This window comes from Lytechinus pictus, chromosome 2, assembly GCF_037042905.1.
Source record: "Lytechinus pictus isolate F3 Inbred chromosome 2, Lp3.0, whole genome shotgun sequence".
NCBI classification, from domain to species: Eukaryota; Metazoa; Echinodermata; class Echinoidea; order Temnopleuroida; family Toxopneustidae; genus Lytechinus; species Lytechinus pictus.
The window spans coordinates 61,732,591-61,756,956 of NC_087246.1; the positions used below are offsets into that span (position 1 = coordinate 61,732,591).

General features: G+C 34.5%; 1 protein-coding gene across 4 annotated transcripts in view; it reads right to left on the reverse strand.

The window, feature by feature from the left end:
- LOC129269143 (1-phosphatidylinositol 4,5-bisphosphate phosphodiesterase gamma-1-like) overlaps positions 1 to 24,366 on the reverse strand; it is a 77,635-nt gene that overhangs the window by 36,818 nt on the left and 16,451 nt on the right. For all 4 annotated transcript variants that reach the window (XM_064095322.1, XM_064095324.1, XM_064095321.1 and 1 more), the window contains exons 3-8: positions 20,824 to 20,973; positions 15,436 to 15,529; positions 13,754 to 13,801; positions 4,566 to 4,647; positions 2,493 to 2,573; positions 544 to 578 (exon numbers count right to left, since the gene is read on the reverse strand). In XM_064095322.1, the coding sequence (XP_063951392.1) occupies positions 544 to 578; positions 2,493 to 2,573; positions 4,566 to 4,647; positions 13,754 to 13,801; positions 15,436 to 15,529; positions 20,824 to 20,973 (490 nt within the window). The remainder of the gene's footprint in view (positions 1 to 543; positions 579 to 2,492; positions 2,574 to 4,565; positions 4,648 to 13,753; positions 13,802 to 15,435; positions 15,530 to 20,823; positions 20,974 to 24,366) is intronic.

Sequence of the window (24,366 nt, forward strand, 5' to 3'; positions counted from 1 at the left end):
TAAATGGGGAAATTTTTAACAAACTTAAAACATCATTAAACTGATATGGTATGTGTATTGTTTTTGGGGTATACATGTTATTGCTAAGTATCACCTTTATTCAAAACAAAGCAAAGGGAGGGTTACATACAATGAAAATAACGTCTATGGAAAGGTCGCCTTTGAATTTCTGTCACCACAGTATATATTCACGTACATATATTAAACTAACTAGAGCATAGTCATAAATCTGCTTCTTCAATCAGGCAGTAAACATAAATTAATGTTTTGTACTTTGGACTGCATTATACAGACTGCTTTATCAACTGATTTGGTTTTCTTCTTCTTTTTCTTTTCATAGAGGCCCCTTCACACAATTTGTATTAACAAGAATTCCCCAGTTTGATATCAATATAAATTCTACAATCGGGGGCAGGTTACATATAAATAGCGATTGATATGGGTGTGTTTGATCGTACGCACTAATCACTGCAATCAATCGTAGAAATCAGTCCCATGATTGATTGCATAGTTTTATGTTACCGGGCCCGGGCAGGTACTTACATGTCATTGTAGTATTCACGTAACCTGTCTGCCACCTATACAAAAAAATCAAAATCAAAACATGAAAGGTTTTGAGGATACTATAAATTGGTGTTATGAAATTGTCTCTTGGCAAGTCCAAGAGCCTTGATTGGTGTACATACATATCTATACCGACTTTCAAGAGGTTTTTTTTTCATCTGTTTCCAACTGTGAAATAAAAAGAAATTTTAAGGAATAAAGTAACCAATAAAGTGAAATTGGCAGGGCAAGGACTATGTGGTGATTTAGTTTTATATAAGATACCTATATAAATACCGGTAGTTAAAAATATACTTAATATGTGCATTTTTATAAAGAGAAAGAGATGAAAATACTTGAAGTGGACGTTATGTTAATGCGACTAAATGTTGATGCCATACAATGAAAGCAGAAGAAAAGGTTTCTTTTTTCAAGTCCAGAAACTTTTAATTGCATATGTCTCGGGTTGCGTGTAAACTGGATAAGACTTTGAGTCCTTCTTTCCAATTAACTTAAAACTAAAGTGAAAATAGCTTTTGTGGAGACCATACAAAAAAAAAATAGCATGGCTTCCTTGCAAGTAAAAAAAAATGCCAAGTACTTTCAAGAATCAGTAATATTTTACAGGATTTCACTGGTTAGTTTTATCAACTTGACACATTTATATTCTTATATAACTTCAAGAATTTGAGAGGATATCCCAACTTCTTAGTGTTCTAACATATAGTGAGTGAATTTCATGTAACTTCAATCAAATATTTTGCATTTAAGATGCTTGTTAATCATACAAATAATCTTCAAAAATCAAATTTTCCACTTAGGTGACAGATCAAATCAAATGAGCAATCATAGAAATCAGTCCCACAATCAATTGATAAGCTTTATGTAAATGGGGCCCACATCACCAGGGTTTATTTTCAATTGGTCTAATGCCAATTCGTCCAATTAACAACTCGGCTACTATCATTTGGTCTACCATCGGTGCGTTAACTATCCACATGGTCTTATTGCCATTTTGTCCACTCACCATTTAGTCTAATATGATTTAGTCCATATACCATTTGGTCTAATTGGACCAAATGTTGATGGACGGAATGGCATTAGAGTAAATGAAGGTAGACTATGTGGTGAGTGGACGAGTTGGCAGTAGACGAATTGGCAATTTACCATCACCAGTCCTGTGTAAAGTTGCGCATCAATGAATGAATAGCTTTATGGACCACCACAACTTTCGCTGCTATTTAATGGATTCTATGGATGTCTAAACCTCTTTGAGAAGAAGAAAAGCTTTTAGTCCTCAAATAAAACAAACATCTATACACTTTCCATGTACCTCACATGAATGTCATTTCTCCAATTATCAGACTGTGTAATAGTGGAACAAAAATATTTTTGTTTCATTCATCCACCCCCCCCCCCTTTTTTTTTTTAATCCTGTGAAGCAAACCAACATAAATACATACATTTATTCACTTTAACTTTCTTACACAATTTAGCAATTTCACAGAAATTTTCACTAAACAAAAATAAGCATTAAAGTTATTAGTTAAAGAATTCAATCAAACAGAAGAGTAACTATTAGGCATTAAATTGGAAAAATGCTTAAATGCTATTAATAAACAGATGTTTAGGGTTAACCAGTGGTGACTGAAAAAAAAAATCTTCCCCAAATGTTGCACATTTCAAATCTTAACACCATCGAAATGGCCATTTATTTCCTGTATTTCCTTAAAATCATATTAATTTAGTTGAGAAATATTTAAAAAATGAGGAATATCATCTTCTTTCTTAATTCTGAAAGATCATTTCCAGCTGACTTTTTGGAAATGTGTCCCCCCCCCCCCAAAAAAAAGTGTTACACGACTGTCAAAATAGAACAAGGTTTATGCTTTTAACAGCCGTTTGAACAGCGTTTTAACATTTGGACCAAGCCCTAGTAACTATCTTACCTCTTGTTGGAAAACCAGGTTGTTATAAAGCTGAAGAAGGCCATCAAATGGTATCTCTTGCCGACCCCATCGGTCTGCCTCCTATTATTAGAAAAAAAAAGTTTTGTTATTCAGCAGCAGCAGCAGCAGCAGAAGTAGTAGTAAAGAAGGAGTAGCAGTAGCAGTAGTAGTAGTAGTAGTAGTAAAGAAGGAGTAGCAGTAGCAGGAGCAATACGGTGGTAGCTGTAGTAGTAGTAGAAGTAGTAGTAGTAGTAGTAGTAGTAGTAGTAGTAGTAGTAGTAGTAGTAGTAGTAGTAGTAGTAGTGGTAGTAGTAGTAGTAGTAGTAGTAGTAGTAGTAGTAGTAGTAGTAGTAGTAGTAGTAGTAGTAGTAGTAGTAGTAGTAGTAGTAGTAGTAGTAGTAGTAATGGAAGCAGCAGCAGTAGCAGCAGCACTTTTCAAGCATGGAATGGGTGGAAAATATCAAAATATAAGATTTGTCTGAAGCTTTCAAGTACCCAATCACTTTCAAGTACCCAATCACTGCAGCAGCAGCAGCAGCAGCAGTCGTAGTAGTAGTAAAGAAGGAGTAGCAGTAGCAGTAGTAGTAGTAGTAGTAGTAAAGAAGGAGTAGCAGTAGCAGGAGCAATACGGTGGTAGCTGTAGTAGTAGTAGAAGTAGTAGTAGTAGTAGTAGTAGTAGTAGTAGTAGTAGTAGTGGTAGTAGTAGTAGTAGTAGTAGTAGTAGTAGTAGTAGTAGTAGTAGTAGTAGTAGTAGTAGTAGTAGTAGTAGTAGTAGTAGTAGTAGTAGTAGTAGTAGTAGTAGTAGTAGTAGTAGTAGTAGTAGTAGTAGTAGTAGTAATGGAAGCAGCAGCAGTAGCAGCAGCACTTTTCAAGCATGGAATGGGTGGAAAATATCAAAATATAAGATTTGTCTGAAGCTTTCAAGTACCCAATCACTTTCAAGTACCCAATCACTGCAGCAGTAGTAGTAGTAGTAAAGAAGGAGTAGCAGTAGCAGTAGTAGTAGTAGTAGTAGTAAAGAAGGAGTAGCAGTAGCAGGAGCAATACGGTGGTAGCTGTAGTAGTAGTAGAAGTAGTAGTAGTAGTAGTAGTAGTAGTAGTAGTAGTAGTAGTAGTAGTAGTGGTAGTAGTAGTAGTAGTAGTAGTAGTAGTAGTAGTAATAGTAGTAGTAGTAATGGAAGCAGCAGCAGTAGCAGCAGCACTTTTCAAGCATGGAATGGGTGGAAAATATCAAAATATAAGATTTGTCTGAAGCTTTCAAGTACCCAATCACTTTCAAGTACCCAATCACTGCAGCAGCAGCAGCAGCAGCAGTAGTAGTAGTAGTAAAGAAGGAGTAGCAGTTGCAGTAGTAGTAGTAGTAGTAGTAAAGAAGGAGTAGCAGTAGCAGGAGCAATACGGTGGTAGCTGTAGTAGTAGTAGAAGTAGTAGTAGTAGTAGTAGTAGTAGTAGTAGTAGTAGTGGTAGTAGTAGTAGTAGTAGTAGTAGTAGTAGTAGTAGTAGTAGTAGTAGTAGTAGTAGTAGTAGTAGTAATGGAAGCAGCAGCAGTAGCAGCAGCACTTTTCAAGCATGGAATGGGTGGAAAATATCAAAATATAAGATTTGTCTGAAGCTTTCAAGTACCCAATCACTTTAATTTTAAGGTAAATGCTCAACTGCAAAGCATACCTGCCAACCATGGCAGCTAAGAAATAGGAACAAATTACTAAGAAATTTCCAGAAATGAGAACATTCCTAAATTTCCTATTAAATACCATATAAACATTCTCACAGAAATAGGAACACATTTAGGTTAAAATAGCAATCCCCCCCCCCCCCCCGAAATAGGAATATTCCTATTCTATAGGAACAATGAGCAGGTATGACCAAGTGAGAGTGATAGAGTGAAACAATTCCAAATCTGAATTTTAATGGTTGAAAAAAAAATGCAATGACCACTACACTTTCATATACAAGTATCAGTATCACAAACTGAAGATTTTTGACTCGTCAGATCTTTAGATGGCCCTAACATAAAAGACATAAAAGACAAAGGGTAGAAAGGCAAAAGAGGTAACATGTTTGATGACTTACGTTGAAGTTTTCTCTAAGTTCTCTAGTGTTCATCTTCAGGTTAATTCTTGGAAGAAATGACTTCATGTCTCTCAATGAAACTCTAAATGAAATAGAAAAAAAAATTGTTAGAAATACTTAAATATTTAAAAACACATATTCAAAATCTCAAAATCATTTTTTACAATAAAATTTTATTATATATTTTTATGGACAAGATAAGGGGGTGCCATGCTAAAAAGAAAAATGTTGTTATTTATTAAAGGGGGTCGGTACTTTTTTATATTTGACTGATATGACGGAGAAACATGTTGGGGGTATTTTTATATTTCATTATACATTAAAGCAATAAAAGGATTAGTTTTTTGTTGCTAATTTGAAGAACGTGGTGCAATTAATCACTACTACAAATAATTGGAAAGCTATGGCCTTAATAAAGACAATGTGTGACTGAACAATAGAGCTTATATTAGTTTTCACGATATAAGTTCTACTAAAAATAGGCTTTTATTACCTTCTGATACCCTCTGATATGAAAGTTTCCTTTTTTTTTATTGAGAAATCCACTTCACAAGTGTCTCTCACTTCTCACATCTTGGGCCCGTTGCATTAAAAAATTTACCTGAGAAAACTCAGGTTGCTTTTACCAGAGTTTTTGCCGTGTTAAAGTCAATGGCATAAATCAGACTAACCTTAGTTTTCAGTTTTTACCAGAGTTTTCTCAGGTAAAAAGTTTTATGCAACAGGCCCCTTATGCAACAGCCACACTGGCAAAACCAAACCCAGACGGATCAAAGCTATCATGTTATTTCTAATAACACATTGTGCGACACTGGCACCGGTCAGATGGTCCCAGAGCGGTAACGTTTGCTGTCAGTAGGTTTTTCAGAAATAGCCAGATTTGCTGGTCCGACATGACCAGTAAAAAATATATCAAACTGATGCAAATTATATTTTAATCCCTTTTGTAAATTATAAACTTGGCTTTAGCATTTCAAATAATGTCTAATATTGAGAAATGGCTCTCATGAATGATGTTGTGTGTGTGTACTGTTTTTTCTTTGGGGGGGGGGTAACTATTCATGGTTTATTTATTCCAAAAACAATACACATGTGAAAGCCAATGGCTGAAAAAAAATGTATTTACAAATGGTTCACATATACAGTGCGTCCCAGAAAAAACGAAACGGAGATTTAGCGATGATTTATCATAACTTAATCACAAATACAATAGACAAATGACCTACCAATGTAAAGCTTAGAATCTCCTCTTTCATCTGATATTACTTAGATTATTCCTCATTCACGCATGAGTGAGCAAAAACAATTTGAAGAAAGGATACCAAAAACTCATTTGGCGGGGGTATCTGAATTTTAAAAAGAAAATCACATGCCTAAAAAGTTCAATATCTGCTCTTTAATTTCATACCTTAATCACAAAAAATGGTCAAGAAGTAAAAAAGTTACGTTCCCTCGAAACAATGCTTGTATTTCCATAATTTCATTAAATAAACGTGTTTTCACCAGTTTTCCACAGAAGCTATCGCATGGTTAACAAAAGACTTCATGCATGGCTGATCGTCAACAAAACGGAGTGTCGAGTGAGTTTGAACGCTAGCCTGTAAAACCTCTTCATTTTATGAAATTATTGAAATTCAAGCCTTATTTCAAATAACCAGAACTTTGTTATTTCTTGACCATTTTCTGTAATTGAGGTATCATATTAAAGAGCAGATATTGAACTTTTTAAAAATGTGGTTTTCTTTTTTAAACCCAGATACAGCCCGCCAAATGACTTTTTGGTATCCCCTCTTCAAATTTTTTTTGCTCACTCATGCGTGAATGAGAAATAATTTAAGTAATTTCAGGTGAAAGAGGAGATTCTAATCTTTACAATGGTAGGTCATTTGTCTATTGTATTTGTGATTAAATTATGATAAATCATCGATAAATCTCGGTTTCGTTTTTTGTGGGACGCACTGTATATAAAAAAAGAAAATACAAATTCAAAATAATACATGTATTAGACCTCGTAGACTTAAGAAAAATTGTTGATATGATAACAATGTTGGGTCGATATAGATAGATAAAATAACAATAAGCAATAAAAGACAGCAATATAAACTCAAGTCTTTTTTATGTTTTTCTTTATTTTAGACCAATAAATTTTAGATTTGGACCAGGAAAAATGGGAAAAACTGGGTATCTACTGGTCCCACATGATCAGGTCGGACCAGTAGAAAAAAAAAGATTGTAAAGCCCTGAATAATATGCCTTCTGTTGGATTGGAGATGATTTTGTTTGTGTGACACTGTATCAGTACTCATTGTCTTTCTTCCAGTATATTTATCTCTCATAACCATTTCATATCCACTCCAAAAAGAGTTGATTTGAACAAATATATAGCAAAACCAGATAAGCATTGCAATAATAATATTATTAAAATTGGATGTACTATAAGAAAGTTATATCATTTTTAAATTTCAGTTTATACAAAACAGTCATGGTTGGTATGCAAATGAGAAAGACAATGTCACACACTCACTATTTCTTTTGTATTTTATTACATAAAATATCATTCATTTTTATATTTACAGATGATGAAGGGAAGCTCAAAAAGGTCATAACACATTATATTAATGATATTACATTTTCCACTCGAATTAATATGCCAAGTTTTTACTTTATTGGATGATAAAATCAATGTATGTATATACCATATTTCATATAATAAAATACAACAAAATGAGAGTGTGAGGCTATCAATTCCTTCATTTGCATACATGTACATGTACTGTCCATTATTACTGCTTTATGAAAACAAATAATAATACATTTTAAAATGTCATAATTTTCTTTATTTTCCATCTGATTTTGATTGTTTGACTTTTCTCTATTCATTCAAATCAATATATTGTTGGTGTGGACTTACAACTTTACAACCTACGTGTAAGTTGATACTCTCCATTGAAGATAATATTGATAAATCCCAAATACAAATAGAACAATTATGAGAGATTCACCCACTATGAGACATATAGTTGGTTTTTTTATGATTGATTTTTATGAAATATTGGTTCTGTTTTTTTGACAAAAAAATCTCATATTTTTTATTTGAGTTTGATAATTTCATATTCTAAACTTTCCCGTTTTCATAAAAAATAAAGAAAAATGGTGTGCTTCTGAGTAATATCAAATTGTGTTAAGGTGTCATATTTTTAGAATTCCTCGATTAGGGGCATGAGGGGACATAATTTGTGGAAACAAACACATTCGGAAATACCTCAATTTAGGATTTAGATTAACCAAGAAAAAAATGCAGATTTCAGGGTTTGATAATATGTGGTACTTATGTATACAGTATTATCAATGAATTAAAGTATCTTGGTTTATGGAGTACTTTAGAGTCAAGCATTTTCTACATATTTTTATTTTAGATATATCTTGGACTTTTTCCTTTGATATGTGAGATAGCAGTACAGATATCCTGCATGATGAATAGATGTGATCAATCTTACAATCAATTAACGGTATGATTACATCATCTTTATTAAGGAGCACAGACCTACTATAAATACCCATAGTTCTAAACATAAAGTGCTAAACTTTCTCCACTGCAATTAATCATGAGTGACATACAAACAATGACAAATTACTCTAGGAAATACACTTCATAGACGAGAATCAATTAGTCATGCTCAACGACCCATAAGAAAACTTCAGACCACAATATCAAAATGAAACCATGGCTGCTATTATCACTTCCTATGAACAATTTATCTCCACTGACCACATAACTGTGACAACTTTTAAGTTCATGACCATATATGCTCACACGTGTAGACAGCAGTCTGTAAATGGTATTCAAATAGGGGGGTTTTTCAGATCGAGTTATTTGCATGCACAATGTAAACAATGATAATGTGACTGATTTTTCATTTCCTGATTCAGGAGCACTTGTGTATTGTACTTACAGAAGTTACCTTGGAAGCAGTACCATTTTAGGATTTTTTTACCATATAAGGATTTCTAAACATAAAAGCCAGTTGTGATTAAAAAAGAATCCATTAAAATAACCACTCAAGTAGTGTTACTATGTACATGTATGTATTTCCCAAATGATCCTTGCAGAAAGTGCATGATTGCTAAAAAATTACAAAAATAAGCATGGTATTTTAGCCCGGTGTAAGGTGTTTTTTTTTCAAGCAATAATAACGCCCAGTCCAACATGTGCTTACCTCTGTTGGAGATCTTCAGATAAAGAATTCATGATTTCACACAATTATAGATAAAATTGCACAGTTTTAAAATGCAGTTTTGTATAAAGTGAATTTGTCCCACAGGCCTGTAACACAAATATTTGTGATTAATCGTACGCTTGATTTTCATGATTAATTCCGGGATTAATTATACAATGCAGTCAATGCAATCAATCATTAAAACAAATGTTCTATGATGATTGTTAAGCTTTGTGATACAGGCCCCTGGATTCAAAATTACCATTAAAGATATTTTATTGTTTCATTTAGATAAAAAATTATTTTAAGAAAAGAAAAAGAAGCTACCAGAAATCCTTCCATTACTAGCTGAGAGCGAATTACTCAGTGAATATCACTGAAAAAAAAGCACTTGAAGAAATGGTCGCCCCCTCCCCCCCCCCCCCCCCCGATAGTGAAATACCATCAAAAGAAACTAGTCTGCAGGCAAAGACCCTGATTTAAACTTTGTATCAAAAAGAGGGTCTTTACAAAAAGAGAGGGGTCTAGAGCCAATGGCAGGGACCTGAGGCTTCATATTCACACCATTTTCCTTGCATGAAGGGTTTGCTCAGTAAAAGAAACCATGTTCTCATCACAAAAATTATTGGTATGTCATATTTCTCATCATCATCAGTTGGATGTTCATTTTAGATAACCACTTAGAATGCCATCGGAACTTCTTATTGTAAATTATTGATGATCGCAACCTCAAGTGAATGAGATTCTTTCACTTTCAGTCCTTAAAGGGGAATCCGAACCAAACTAGAAATATCACTGAAGGTGATTACTGCCCCTTCCCATGCCATGACCATAGTAATGCAGTTTCCAACACATTTTATAGATAAAGAATGTTGCATATCTTAAACCCAAGTTCAACATTTGTACCCACTTTCACGAGTACTGGCTAAAAATTGGGGAAGTAGTTTTATCAACCATGAGTTTTCCTGCACTTTTGGCCATAATATTACCATAGGAACAAAATTTATGGCAATTCCGAAATATATGTCTAGCACATCTTAACCTCAAGACCAACATGTGAGCCAAATTTAAAGGGAATTGGTTGAAAACTGATGTTTTATAGGTAGGATTTTTAATTAATTTTCGCCATAAAATATGTTGTAACCATGGCATAATTTTTTCTGAATTCCAACACACATTAAAAAAAAAAATCAGTTTTACACGCCTTTTTAAGTCAAACCAATGTGTGAGCCAAGTTTAAAAAGAAATGGTTGAAAAAAGATGATTTTATTCAAATAAACTGTTTTGCTTGGGTGGACGTGTAACATCATAAAGAGCTCCCTTTCTATGATGAAAATGATTTTATGAAACGGGGCCATATTAACTAAAATCTTGTGATACGTGGCAGGAGGGGATAGATGAGAATTATATCGGACAGAAAATTTCATGGAATACCAAACATATTCAACTCATTAGGGCTAATATGTCACTCATCTTTGATTCGTGCAATATTGCCCAAACTCATGGAATATATCTGGTATTCCATTCTGAGCCATTCAATTTAATATAAATATTCATCTACTGGGAGCAATCTTTCAAGGTCGGCAAAATTGGAAATGTCTTTAAAATATTGCTTTGAATCGATGATGTGGAAGAGGTTCATCATGGCGACGGATAAAGTACTTCATTAACAAAAAAAATTCTTTAAATCTCCATTTTGAAGTAAAATTAAAACCCCCAGTCTTACGCTAATGCAATTAAAAAACTGCCAACTTCTCTGCTCTCCTGAGTCAATGTCAAGACAAGCAGTCACAATGCGTACTCACACCAGCCAGATTACAAAAATAACCATAAAATCCCGACAGCTAGTTGAGGGCCTATCATTAATTGTTTGTTTCCTCGTAGCAACAAGAATCGTACATTCCTTTACAAACACAGTTTTCATAAACTTGGGCTATCATGATGCAAAAATCCCTGCACCTTTGGAGGGACCCCTATGAAGGTTCGTAAAAGTTTTGACAATTACATACTTTAGGCGATTTCCCCCAAATGCTCAAAAGAGCAGCCCTAAAAAATAAAAAGAGATTTATGTTAAAACTACAAAGCCATGAAAATACTGGATTTTTGTGATTGGGATGATGTGAAAGCATCTTCTCATTTTCAAATGAACCCTAAATTCATTACCACTTTCCACTCTTGGCATTTCTGTATAAATCTTGTCTTTAGTCCCATCCATTCGATATTGATCTGATACATGACCCTCCCGTTAAGGATTGATTTCTTTCTAGCAGGTATACCAGGATGACTGACCTCCAGTTCTCAGTGAAAATATTCATTCTGATATCCCGCATCTTACAAATTGTCTAGTTTCAATTTTTTAGTTCCTCTTCACGGAATTCATTACACTTTGTCTCTGACATGTACTCAAAGGCAATGAAGTTTAAGACACATTTGAAAAATACATCTTGCACATAAAAAACTGAGGGAGAAGTTTGATCCCCAAGTATACACCGATTCCTAGATACATGTATCTCTTTAAAAAAACTTTTTTGGGGGGAGTATGAATCAATCAACAAAAAGTTAATTAAGAAAAACTATGAATTACAAACTGAATCCATTGCACTCTAAATTTCATGGATTTAAAATAAACTCAGATCTGCTATGAATAGCTGAACATTGTATTTATTTTTAATCTTAAGAATTACCTTTTAAATAAGACCTTTAAAAAGATTACCTTAAAAAAGATTACCTTAAAAAGGAATACCTAAAAATGGGATTACCTTTTAAAAGATTTGAATTTTCTTTTAGCTTTATGGTTGAATCCACCAGGTTAAAATCTAAACCAAGCATTTGTCTGGTCACAGCTGATCTGGATTTATCTTTAATCCTTGACATTGAGAGTGGGCTCATATAACTCTTGTTATGTTTTAAATACAAAGTCAATTACTCTTGACATCATTTTACTACATGCCTGTCCATATTCTTTTTGAAATGCACTGTTCATGGATGACTAACATGTACTCATGTGTGTTGCCACTGCCATGTAAATGGGATTAGAAAAAGATTTCCAGATGAATTCATTCTACAAAGGAAGTAGATAGCCATTGAATCAAAGCTAGGAGAATTTCTTAATCTACCTAGAACAGACTTACAGGTGAATCCTCAACAGTGAGTTCACTACTGAATCTTCCACCTTGCATAGGTTTTTGGGGAGTTTTCACTTCCATGATGCATGACAGATTCTAGAACATAGAACAAAGGAGTCTTTGTCGAACATTGGTGAATGAAAACAGCAGTTTCATCCTGGACTCTTGAAAAGGGACATATTTACAATTTTTCATCAGCTCCAAAACTAAGGACAAAACTGCTGTTCCGGTCCACCAATTTTTGACAAAGGCCTCCCAGCTGTTCTTTGTCATTTAACAGGGATTTTCAATACGTTTACTGTCTTCTTGAATCAGACCCCATTACAGTTGTGAAAACATTCTATAGTTGAGCCAAGATTTGAATATACAGTGCATCCAACAAAAACAAAACCGAGATTTAGCGATCATTTTTCATCACTTAATCACAAATTTATACAACAGACAAATTACCTATTTAGTTTACATGTAGCGTCTCCTCTTTCATCTGGTACAACACATAAGATTTCCCATTCATGCATTAGTGAGCAAAAACAATTTGAAGGATACCAAAAATTAATTTGGCAGGGGTATCTGAATTTCAAAAAGAAAATCACATGCCTAAAATGTTCAATTTCTACTCTTTAATTTGATACCTCAATCAGAGAAAATGGAAAGGAAATAACAAAGTTCTGTTACTTCAAAAACAGTGCTTGTATTTCCATAATTTAATTATAAAACAAACATGTTTTCACCGGTTTCCCACTGAAGCAGCTAGTGAACACAGTGAACAAAAGACTTTATGCATGACTGATCGTCAGCAAAATGGAGTGTCAAGTAAGTCTGAATGCTGGTTTGTAAACATTCTTCATTTTATGAAATTATTGAAATTCAAGCCTTATTTCAAATAAACAGAACTTTGTTATTTCTGGATCATTTTCTGTAATTGAGGTATCAAATTTAAAAGCAGATATTTCTAAAAATGTGATTTTCTTTTTGAAACCCAGGTACCTCCTGCCAAGTGACCCTTTGGTATCCTTTCTGCTAATTGTTCTTGCTCACTCCTCTTCCTCCTTCTCCTTCCTCCTCCTCCTCCTCCTTCTTCTCCTTCTTTTTCTTCTCTTTCTTTCTCTCTTTGCCCCTCATCCTTTACTAATTTATTTCTCTCTTCCTCTCCCACCCATGCCCTCTCCTCTTCCTTTTTTTTCCCAAGACACAAACTCACCCCTGTGATAGATATCCAAGATCTATGATCCCCTATCCTATTCTATCTCGTCATATTTCTTTAGCTTTTAGTATTCTAGTCTGAATACAAATTTGAATTTCGTAACACCTGTTAGCAAATTGCACCTGTTTTATGCAGTGCTATAATGTTTCAGAAACACTATCGTACAATAACACACTGTCAATGATATCAGAATTTGAAGAGAAGCAAGAGTTATTCATATAATGTACATGTCTATCCTGAGCTCTCAATCCCACAAAATACAATTTTCTAAAAAAATTATATAACCTAAGTATTCAGTACATCATCAAAAAACCACTTTCTTAAACATGATTCAAAGAGAAAAAAGATATTTGCAGTCATCAAAAAACACACTTATAATCCTATCCCAGTGATAGGATGACAAAGGATAGTTTTCTACAAGAACACAATTCTAGCTCTGACCCGGTACCCTTCACATCCAACACCAGTGCACAAAAACCACAAGGCCACTGCACTAAAAATTTGCCATCAAAAACTTCTACCATACTCCAGTTGCATCCAGATACAGTACACTTAATTCTAAAAAGTCTAAGAAAAGGCAGTGAAATTGATAAAACGTAAACAGATTTCTAATGCTTTATTGACATTCATCATCATACTCACGTGTCTGTTTTGTTCTTTCCCATGGCATAGAATTCCCTTCGTAGCCACCTGGATTGAGAGTAAAAAGGGGTAAGAACAAACAAAATGATAATTTACATTAACACCTTATCTCGTATAAAAAGACAAGTCTATATGCTGAAGGGTGTTCATAACTCAGCTGGCAATTAAAGTGCTAAAGACAAAATTTTATCAAATATTGAAGAAAAAAAAAGTTGATGTTAAATCATGAATACTGCTGCACCCAAATTATCATACGATACCAACAAAATTAATTCCCAGCTAGATGGTAAATTGGTGTGAACATTAAACCAATATTGTCCATATTAAACAGTGAGCAGCTTGTTGTTTTTTTAGCCCTCCTGTAGCTTTTTTGAAAATAAAGACTAGAAAAAAAGTTAAATTTTGTCCAATTAGTTCTCTCCACAGGCTTTACTACATGAAATGGCTACATAACTGTGAATTTTGTCCATTTTGCATGGCTTTCCTCACTGTATCATACACGTATTTGGTCAATAGAGCACAAGACTCTAAATAGTATTTCTAACTTTATTTATAAGATGATTTATCATCGAACTGTGCATATCTTCATCTTCATTTAACATGACACATTTTTTGGTCATTCAGGAATAATCCAAGTAATAGCATTCTGAAAACTATACTTTTTATTGTATGGCCCAATCATTTATAAATCCATAAATACCTTGTATTTTACACATATTATATTAATGTATTTTTAAATCCATGTACAACATACCTTTGTTTTTCATACAGTACTTTCATAACTTTGTGCTTAAAGAGACAGTATGTGTGACGCGCCTGCACACGCATCGAGACAAGGTTATAAATTAAATAAACTACTAGTAGATGAGTAATCAAATATTGAAAATATTGATCTAAAAATTAAAATCCCTCTATTTATTCATCGTTTTTTTAATACTTTTATTTGGATTTTCTTTAAACATTTGTTGAGTTTGAGAGGAGGAAAGGCACACTTTGGCAAGGCCATTTTCTATTCAAACAAGCTATTGATCCCCTCATATCTCATGTTTGATCCGTTTGTAAGGATAGTCTGAACATACAAAGGAGAGACATTCTAATCTGACAATCAATATTATCCAAACTCCATTAGATATTTCAAATAAAGTGCTAAAAGGCCAACAGCGAATATGGTCTGTCTCTCTTGAGTTTTTCGCAGAGCATCTTGTCAGTGAGTTTTGCTGAAAATATGCTCTGAGCCAATCGGATACAAGGATTTCAATAGCTTTAATATAACAAATAGACATTGAAAATCACTAATTGTTTCATGAAATGCTCTCCAATAGCTCTAAAAGTTATACAAGACTTATCTCTTTTAAAATAGGATTTCTTTCCTAAGCTACATAGGAAAATCAACCCGGGGGTGTTTCATAAAGCTGTTCGTAAGTTAAGAGCGACTATAAGAATGACTGGCGAACCTTTCTTACGTGCTAAACCATCACCGATGATGTTTTGGTGTATACCATTTACCACAAGAGAGGATAACCAGTCATTCTTAAAGTCACTCTTAGCTTACAAAGAGCTTTATGAAACAGCCCCCAGGTTAAAGGTTTATTTCAATTTGAAAAAAATATATATATATATTGGTAAAAGGTGAAAATCCATCAAGAACAATGTTAGTTTGCCTGTCTGTCTGTCCATCTTACCTCCTGACTTGTAATGGGTAACTAGCCTTTTCTGTGTTTTCTGCTAGCCATTTGAGTCCAGTTATCCAAAGGTGATACTCATCTGCATTCACAGCTGAAATATGCCAAAAAGACAAAATAAGAGAGACAATTCATAGGTTCATATTCACTTCATCAACAAGCAGTTGTTCTACCTCTCACATAGTATAATAAATCACACATGGGCTATGAATAAACCCATTTGGTCTACAGTAACTGGGAATGACACTAAATAAAAATTAGACATACATGTATTGGGTATTAGATTGTAGTGTACACTATACTCTAATACCCAATTTCTCTAAATTTCATTTCTTCTACTTATCACTTTTTTACTTTGTCAAATGAAAACTTTGTCCATTAGAGCAATTCCTTGAACCATATAGACTAAAAAGTGTTAAACCAAGTGGATATTAGACAAGATGGGTGTAGCCTAACTGGATATTAGACAATGGTAAGTAGATGGACTGGCTGTGGATAAACTAGATTATTAGACCATGTATGCTGAGACAAGCCTGAAAAGAGACTAAGTGGGTGTAGACCAATTAGCAATGTACCTATTATATATTTTTTGAATACTGACAATATAAGAGCAATTTCATCACTTCACAATATAAAGACTCATTTTCAAATTCAATGTACCGGTAGTATGAGTGGCAAATATGATGTGTTTTATCACAAATCACAGTGGGGAGTTTAATAATGGCTAGATTTATCAATAATAATAATAATAATAATAGCCAATTTTTATAAAGCGCTTTTCCCAGAATGGCTCAAAGCGCGTTACAGCATATTATTACCCCGGTCATTGGATTCATTTCAATCCCGCACGAAAAGTGCATAATTTCCACTCCCTGGGGAGCATTCCTTGCATTCATCGCAGCCTCAATATGGCGCTGGCAAAATCAAACATACAATATCTTTCGCATCCTACCGGGTACCCATTTAGCACCTGGGTCGAGAGTGGCAAAGTGTGGATTAACGCCTTGCCAAAGGACGCTAGACCACGGTGGGATTCGAACACACGACCCTCTGTTTACAAGGCGAGAGTCAGAACCACTACACCACGGCTCTTCCACATCAAGACCCATTATTAGCCATCTAATTTTTCACCTTAATAACATCAGCTGTTTAACACTTTATTTGATTTTGATTGGTGATTTCTGATATAAACATCGACTCAACAAAATACAGCTCATTAGCAGTAGTGTGCTCTCCTTAAGCAACAAATTTGTCCACACTGTGCTGCACTCGACCCAGGTGAGGTGGATGGGTACCCGGTAGGATTAATTCCTTGAATGCACTAAGCACTGGCTCGAGCTAAAGTCTGGCAAATAACAGTCACCCTTTGCACCTCTGGCACAGGCAACAAATTTGATTATTTTCGGGGGACCTTACTTTCAAAACCTACTGCCTAAATCTGTAACATTGGTAAGCTTTACTGCAGAGAATGGGGATTTCTAGGGCTATTTGTGGGCGAAATCACGAGCCCTAGTGTAATTATTTCATGCTCTGACCGGAAAAAACGCTATATGAAGCCAGCTATAACTATTATTATCATTAAAGAAATAAACCTTGTAGTTGTACAAATGATCTTTAGAAAGTCACATTAGTGCAAGAAGGGCCTTAGCATCAGAGACAATTTCTCCAAAGCAAGAACTTGTGATCCCAAGGGCCTTTTTGCACCGACACATTTCTGATTTTAATCTCAGCAAAAATTAAGTGAAAACAAAAATGAGTGTTCTTTGGATTCATTCTGTACTTCATTCTCCAACTTCGTCTCAATAATTCTCTTTTTCACTTCAGTTCCCTTTCTTTTCTTCTTTGAGTCTCTTCTACACCATTCTTATGTTATTTCTCTGTGTACCCCAGACTCATCGTCCCCTTTTTCAGTGTATGCTCTCTTTTTCTTTCTCTTTTTCTTTCTCTCTCTCCCTTTACCTGTATATCTCTCGAGACTGTCTCACATGATCTATGTCTCACTCACTCTCTGTCTCTCTCTCCCTGTACCCTATTTGATCATAAGAATACCAAAAATCAAAGCAAAGTTCATATTTTTTTCACTACTTCCATCAGGGTCATCATATCAAAAATAAGAGAAAAAATATGGTTAATGGGTAACCAATTTGACATGGTGCTTCGCTCTAGCTGTCACTTAACAGGAAATTAATCTAACCGATCATCAAAAAGCCAAGTAAACACTCGGAACTCTCCAACCAAAACCGATCAATACAAATCATCAGAACATGAAATTAAGTTGCTTGAAATAACACTGACTGGGAAAAGTAATGAAAATGTGAACTGTTACCGATTTCTTCTAAATTTCAAATGTGATTTGTCCACTTGTCATTTCAATGCTACATGTACAAAATGTACATTACCCCGTTTACATTTTATTACAAGACCATTCAGGATACCATAAATAATGGATTTGAAAGTCTACAAATCACCTAGTATGATCATTTTTATACACAAAAAGTTGTTTCCATGGCTTGAAAATAAGTTCATAAAGCCTGAACTTAAGCTTCAGCTCTAAAAGAGCGGCATTCCTCTAGAATTACACTACCCATCTATTAAGTTTCTGTACAAGAGTTGAGATGTTTAATAAGCATATTGTTTGTATAAGAAAACACAACATCAAATAAGTAGTTGTAGACCTGTAATTTTGTAGACATTGTGGGTATTGGTATTAATTGTGCTTCAAAACTACTTTTTTTATGATGAAAGTTAACTTGTTGTATTTAAAGACATTTGTTTTATAAAATCCAAATTTCATTATAGGCCTATCTATCAAATAGAGTATCATTTATTTATTTTTATTTATTTATAAGTCTTTTTTTAGTAGGGTGGCTCCATCAGTAATTGATATACTGTTGTCCTTGGAGGCCCTACAACAAAAATACAAACATATAACAAACATGGGTATAAAAAGTGTACAATGTAAGTTGAAACGAACAAACTGTAAAAAAAAGAACAATACAAAGGGCCAGTTTATAAATTAAGACTATTATAACGCCAAAATAAAAGACTAAATGAGGATTCGGATTGAGCATTTCTTAAAAAATTAGGTAGATTGTTCAAAATGAATGCACCAGCAAAAGAAAAACTTTGTTTGCCCATTTCTGTTCGAACTCTGGGCAAAATCAAACCTGTGCTTTGTGCACTACGAGTACGAATACTATGTACAGTTTCAGATTTTTTAAAGATATTTAACAAAAAGGCTGGATTTTTATTAAGAAAAACAGAAAATATCATTTTACATTTAAAATATTTCCATCTATCTTCGATGGGAACCCATTTCAGTTTGTTTAAATTAATTTGGGTAGGAGTTCTTAAATTGGCTTCCAAAATTACCCTGGCCATTTTTTTGTGTTGTTTAATCATGATATCTTTTGTGTTCTGAGCCCAACTTGACCAGGCATTACTACAGTATTCTAACAAAGGTAAAATCAATGCATTAGCAAGGAGTTTTAATCCTTCCAGAGGTAAGTATTTTTTTGAACGACCAAGTAATGCTATCCTCGATCCTATTTTTTTACTTATTTTTGTCACATGTTCTTTCCAATTTAACGATGGATCTAGCCAAACTCCTATCAAGTATCTGTAAGTGTAGACCTGTAAAATTTGCAGTTGGTTAAGTGTAATGGAAATTTTTTTCTCCAGTTTAGCTAATTTCATTTGTGAACCAAATAACATAAATTCAGTTTTCTTTGTATTCAATGTGAGATTGTTCTCTTTTACCCATTCGTATACTTGTTTTTAATCAAAATTCAAGGCTGATTCAATTTCTTCACTGCTTTGACTACTAAAAAACAGAACAGCATCGTCTGCGTAAAGCATCACTTGGCATTCATCAAGGATAATAAATGTTTACCATCAAATAAAAGGGAAATTGTAATTCACCTTTTAAATCATCGAGACTTGTATCAAAATTTTTTTTAATTTTATTTATCATTGATCTGTTGTGTTTTTTTTTGTAAATCCAGTCGAGAAAAGAGCCAAAAAGCATAGGGTGAATATCAATGATTCTACAAGAAATTCTTGTGTTTGGGGCAGAATGTGTCTGGTATCCATGGGCGGAAATCTGTCCCGAAAGGTAGGGGGGACAACAGGGGCGGATCCAGCCTTCGCCAATGGGGGGCGATTTTTTTTTCAGCCATATATTAATCCCCGATCGGCCGCTCGAAGATGATTTTTGTTTGTTTCATTGAAGGAGTATTCCAGTCTTCATGGCCACTTTTTAGCTTCATTCTTATAATTCGACATAAATATATAATATCATAATCCTTTTCTTTACAAAAAATCGACGGAGGAGCTAGCTGGGGAAACCCCTCTCTCGCCCTCTGAGCGCATTTACGGATGTACACGAGCGATCGCGCCAGCCGAGTCTCGAGCTAGATCGCGCTGAATGCATGCAAGCTTCGGACTGACTCGGCCAGGACCAGACGTCCCGTATTTTATTCATTTCTAAATTAATATATAAAAGAAACACCAAATATCATTAGGATTTTTGTTATATGATTGGATTGTTTTTATTTGCTTGAAGTTTAAACTTTTTCCTCTTTCTTTCTTTTTCTATCCTTCTATCTTTCCTTCTTGCCCTTTTTTGTTACATATCTATTTTTATTTCCTGATCCTTTCTCTCTCTCTCTCTCTGTTCATTTTCTTTCTTTCCTTCTTTCTCTTACTTGCCTTCTTTATTACATTTCCTTTTTTTATTTCCTTCACTCCTTCTCCCTTCCACTCGTTTTTATTTTCGTTCTATCTCTCCTTCCATTATTTTTTTTTTTTCATTCTGGCCTCCCTTCATTCTTTCATCCCTCTCTTTCCTCCTTTCTTTCTTTCATTATTTATTTCATTTTGTCCTTATTCTTTTCCCTTATACTTTCTTTCCCTTTCTTCCTTCCTTCCTGTTTTCTTCTTTCTTTCCAAGAATGAAGGCCAGAACAACTTGAACAAGAGTCAAGAAAAAGAAATGCAAAGGGCAGGGCCAGTAAATCAAGTTCAGCCAGGACAGAAAAGAATAATTAAGAGCAAAAGAATTTTTGAAAAAAAATCGGGCAAGCAGTTTTTTCTATTGGGCAAGCAAATTTTTTTATCACTTGCCTGACAGGGCAAGTGATTAATTTTTTTTTTGTAGAGGCCTGGTTTAGTGTTATAATCGTGTAAAAATTGATCTAACACCAACATCAAAAGGTCAACACTGAACTTGAAATCACCCAATTAGCCATATATGCTTTCCACGCTCTTTTATCCTTAAAACCATTTCATATTGTATTACAACCATCACCACTTTGCGTTTGTGTGTATTTTGTATGTGTCATTTTACATACAAAAATTGAAATAAACAAAGAGAGCAAGTTAACTTACCAGCTACAGAAAGCGTCTTTAGCCTGAACTCTGTACCATAGAAGACCACAAAGCAGATGTTGTTTGGGTGCCTACGATGCTCCTCAGGCCACTTCTCAAAGTCTTTTGAAACCTTGCCCGGTCTGATTTCTTTGATTTCTCTGATGTTGACTGTAATAAATGAGATGAGACGAAAATGAAAGATATGATAATTAATGCGTGTGATCAATTCAATTTTTAATTCTTGTTGGCTTTATTATCACTTCACAATTAGAAATGATTTGGAAATAATGGGGAGGAGAGCACTGCCATTACCAGTGACACCTAGCTCAAATGCACATACATGTAAAAGGGCTTGTTTTTCGGTGACACAACATTTGCTCCTGCGACAATTCTCGCTACCCCAAATAGGAACAAAAATCTCATAATGCGCGAGACGAGATAATTTTCACTCCGTCGGGTCGTCATCACCACTTCCGGTTTAGAGTCATGCTCGCGCGAGGTTCGCGATACTGAGTTTTCCACCACGCTGAAATCGATGCCAATCAGCGTAATATGTACAAAGTATAATACTTTTTATTACATTTGGTCAGTTTTGATTCCATTTGAATTATAAATAAAAATAAAAAATACATTTCACGTGAGAATAATTTTTATTCATGTTTTTATTTGGTTATAAAAAAATCAAACAAATAATGAATATCTTAAAATTTTGCATTTAGCGACCGGCCTGACATCACGATCGTATTCAACTAGACACTAAATATATTCAGCATTCATTTCGTTCAATTTTTCGTCGACCACAAAATGGATAAAAATCAGTTTCGGAACTTAAAAAAATCTTAACTGACAGATGAATACCGTGCAATGGAAAGCGTCAGGCAGAATTAGTGACTTTAGCAGAAAAGGCTGTAAAACTGTTAGTGAAAGAGAGGGTTGTGATCACGAACTTTCCGAGCGAAAGCTACGTTGTGTTGTTGTGCATGACGGCACTGTTGATCTAAATGGCAAAACAGTGCGTTGGACTTCCGAACAGGAAGTTGTAATACCGAAAAAGCTATCCCATAATGCAATGCACGTTACAGGGATTTTCCCGGATCTTGGCGAAATCGCTATTTGGGGTAGCGAGAATTGCTCTAGACTTTATTTCGTCTAAGATATAGGGTTTGGTTAGGGTTGTATTTATGTAATAGGGTTTTATGTTAGGTTTAGGATAGGGTATAGTGTTGAATCAAGGGTTGAAGTTTGTCATTCCATTAGTGTGTGAAATTTACAGCGAAGCAATTGTCGCCAGAGCAAATGTGATGGAACCTGTTTTCCATTCGGGCGACATATTTCACCTAATGAAAATATATTTCAGGCATTATATTTAGGGTGAGGAAAAAAAATTGATATGCTTGTTTATGGCGTGAGATAAAAGGATGAAAACTTGTTAATAATACCATGCATAGTGTTCACATTCTAATGACACTGCTACAAAGAAGGAATCCATTTTGAAATTATTCTAGCCAACATGTCCATTCTTCCAATGCTTAGGACTAAAGTCCACTCCATAATCTATTATTCAACACCAACAGACCAACTTCAATCGGGTGTTTTACCCAAGAGGGTGTTTATTCAATGTTATATTTAGAATTCCAATGTAGTTTTATAGCGAGTATTAGGGGAAATTCCTTTACATCATCAATGATATTAAGATATACATAATCCTAATCTCATCTAAAATATCATCAAAACAGGGACCTTGGACACAAATTAATTAATGTTCAGCATTATAAAGTTAAACCATGAAGGGTAAAAATCGTTCAATACTACTTTTAGTTACTGCTTAATTATTTTAGGAGTCATCTCAACAGCAGGGCTATTTCAAGGGGGTGGGGTTTATTATTGAATCTGAGGGCATATTCAATGCAATCCTATCCATGGGTCTTTTTTTAGATCAGAGCCCCCTATTAATATATGTACCTGTATCCAACAAACAATATAGATATATATACAAAATATATCATTTGAACAAGGAACTACGTACAAATAATATTAGTGATAAACAACATGAACTGCGCTCTCTATTCTGGTCCCGGTGATTTTGTGAACAACATCTACTGTTAGACATTCTCTTCACAATTGGCTACCCAGAGTAAAAACCACAGATTTAAACAACAATTGATGTTAACCCCAGACTCATAACATGGGCCGTTGAGTATGGAATTCCCTCATTCACATTCGCTATTAGAAAGGCAATGAACTCAAAGGCCCAGCCCAGGGGGGCAGTCAAATACTGTACAAGCTGATATTTTCGCATACAGAATACATTTTCGCGAGTTGTGATATATTCGCGATCAGAAAATGTACAAAACACTTCCACAGCATTTCAAAGAGGCAAAACTAGTGCAAATTATGTGAAAATCTATACTCCTAAACTTGCTCATGCTGATGTGTCTTTTGTATATAAATATGTCCCTGTAAAAACAGTTACAAAATGTGGAAAAAGGTGGCTTAAATTTCACTTTTTTACCTTTAGATCTGAAAATTCATCATGTCACAGTTTGATCTGTAATCCATAGGGTTAAGCAATCTTTGGAATTTGTGTTTTGATAGATTCATTTTTCAAAAAGTTGGTATAAGTGCAAAAATTTTGAATTTTGTGAACAGAATCTTACACCTCTAAAAGCTCTGGTCATGTGACTTGTGAATATTAATGAGTATGCAAATAGCTGCCAATACGTGTGTATAGAGTCAATCATGTGACAATAAAATCAAATTATTTCATGGAAAATACGTTGTAATATTACAGGTAGTGAATAAAATTGATAAAATTACATTAGAAAAATAGTTTAGGCTCTGATTTTGTTTGAGAAATAAAAAATGTGAAATTTTAACAAACTTTTTGAATCACTAACTGTACTTTCTAAACCTTATTTTTTGTACATATAGAGGTGCATATCTCAATTCTTTCACCCCACAGGGTATTTTCAATAGCAAAAGCTCTGCTGCTGGGGAAATTGGCACTGACTATTAGTGTGCCAATATTTTCGCGTTTTTTTAAATTCGCGGCCGATCAGCAACTCCTCGCAAAATCTGCGAAATAAAACCCTCACGAAAATAACAGCTTATACAGTATATTGCTGTACACTTGCATGAGCAAAAAAAAAGGGTTTATGACAAAAGGGGTATTTTTCAGTTTTGGACGCGGGCCGCGCAGGCAATCGTTGAGGGTATCAAAAACACAGATTTTCAAAAAAAGGGTGGTTTTGAAAGACTGGTCAATGGTTAATCACGGGGTAAAACATATTTAGGGTATTTTTTTCCAAAGCTTTTCTTTTTAAGACTAGCCAAAAGTGTTTAGGGTATGTTTTTTCCCAAAGCTTTTTCCCCTGGGTGGCGACAACTTGTTTAGGGGCCAAAATGTGTAAATAAAGCCTGTGAAAAATGTTTAGGGGGTTACTTTGCACACTTTAGTTTCGGGGTTATTTGGAAATAATTTGGTCATGCATGTGTACAGCAATACATTTGACTGCCCTCCTCCTCCCCCCCCCCCCCCCCCCCCCGGGGCTCAAAGGCGAC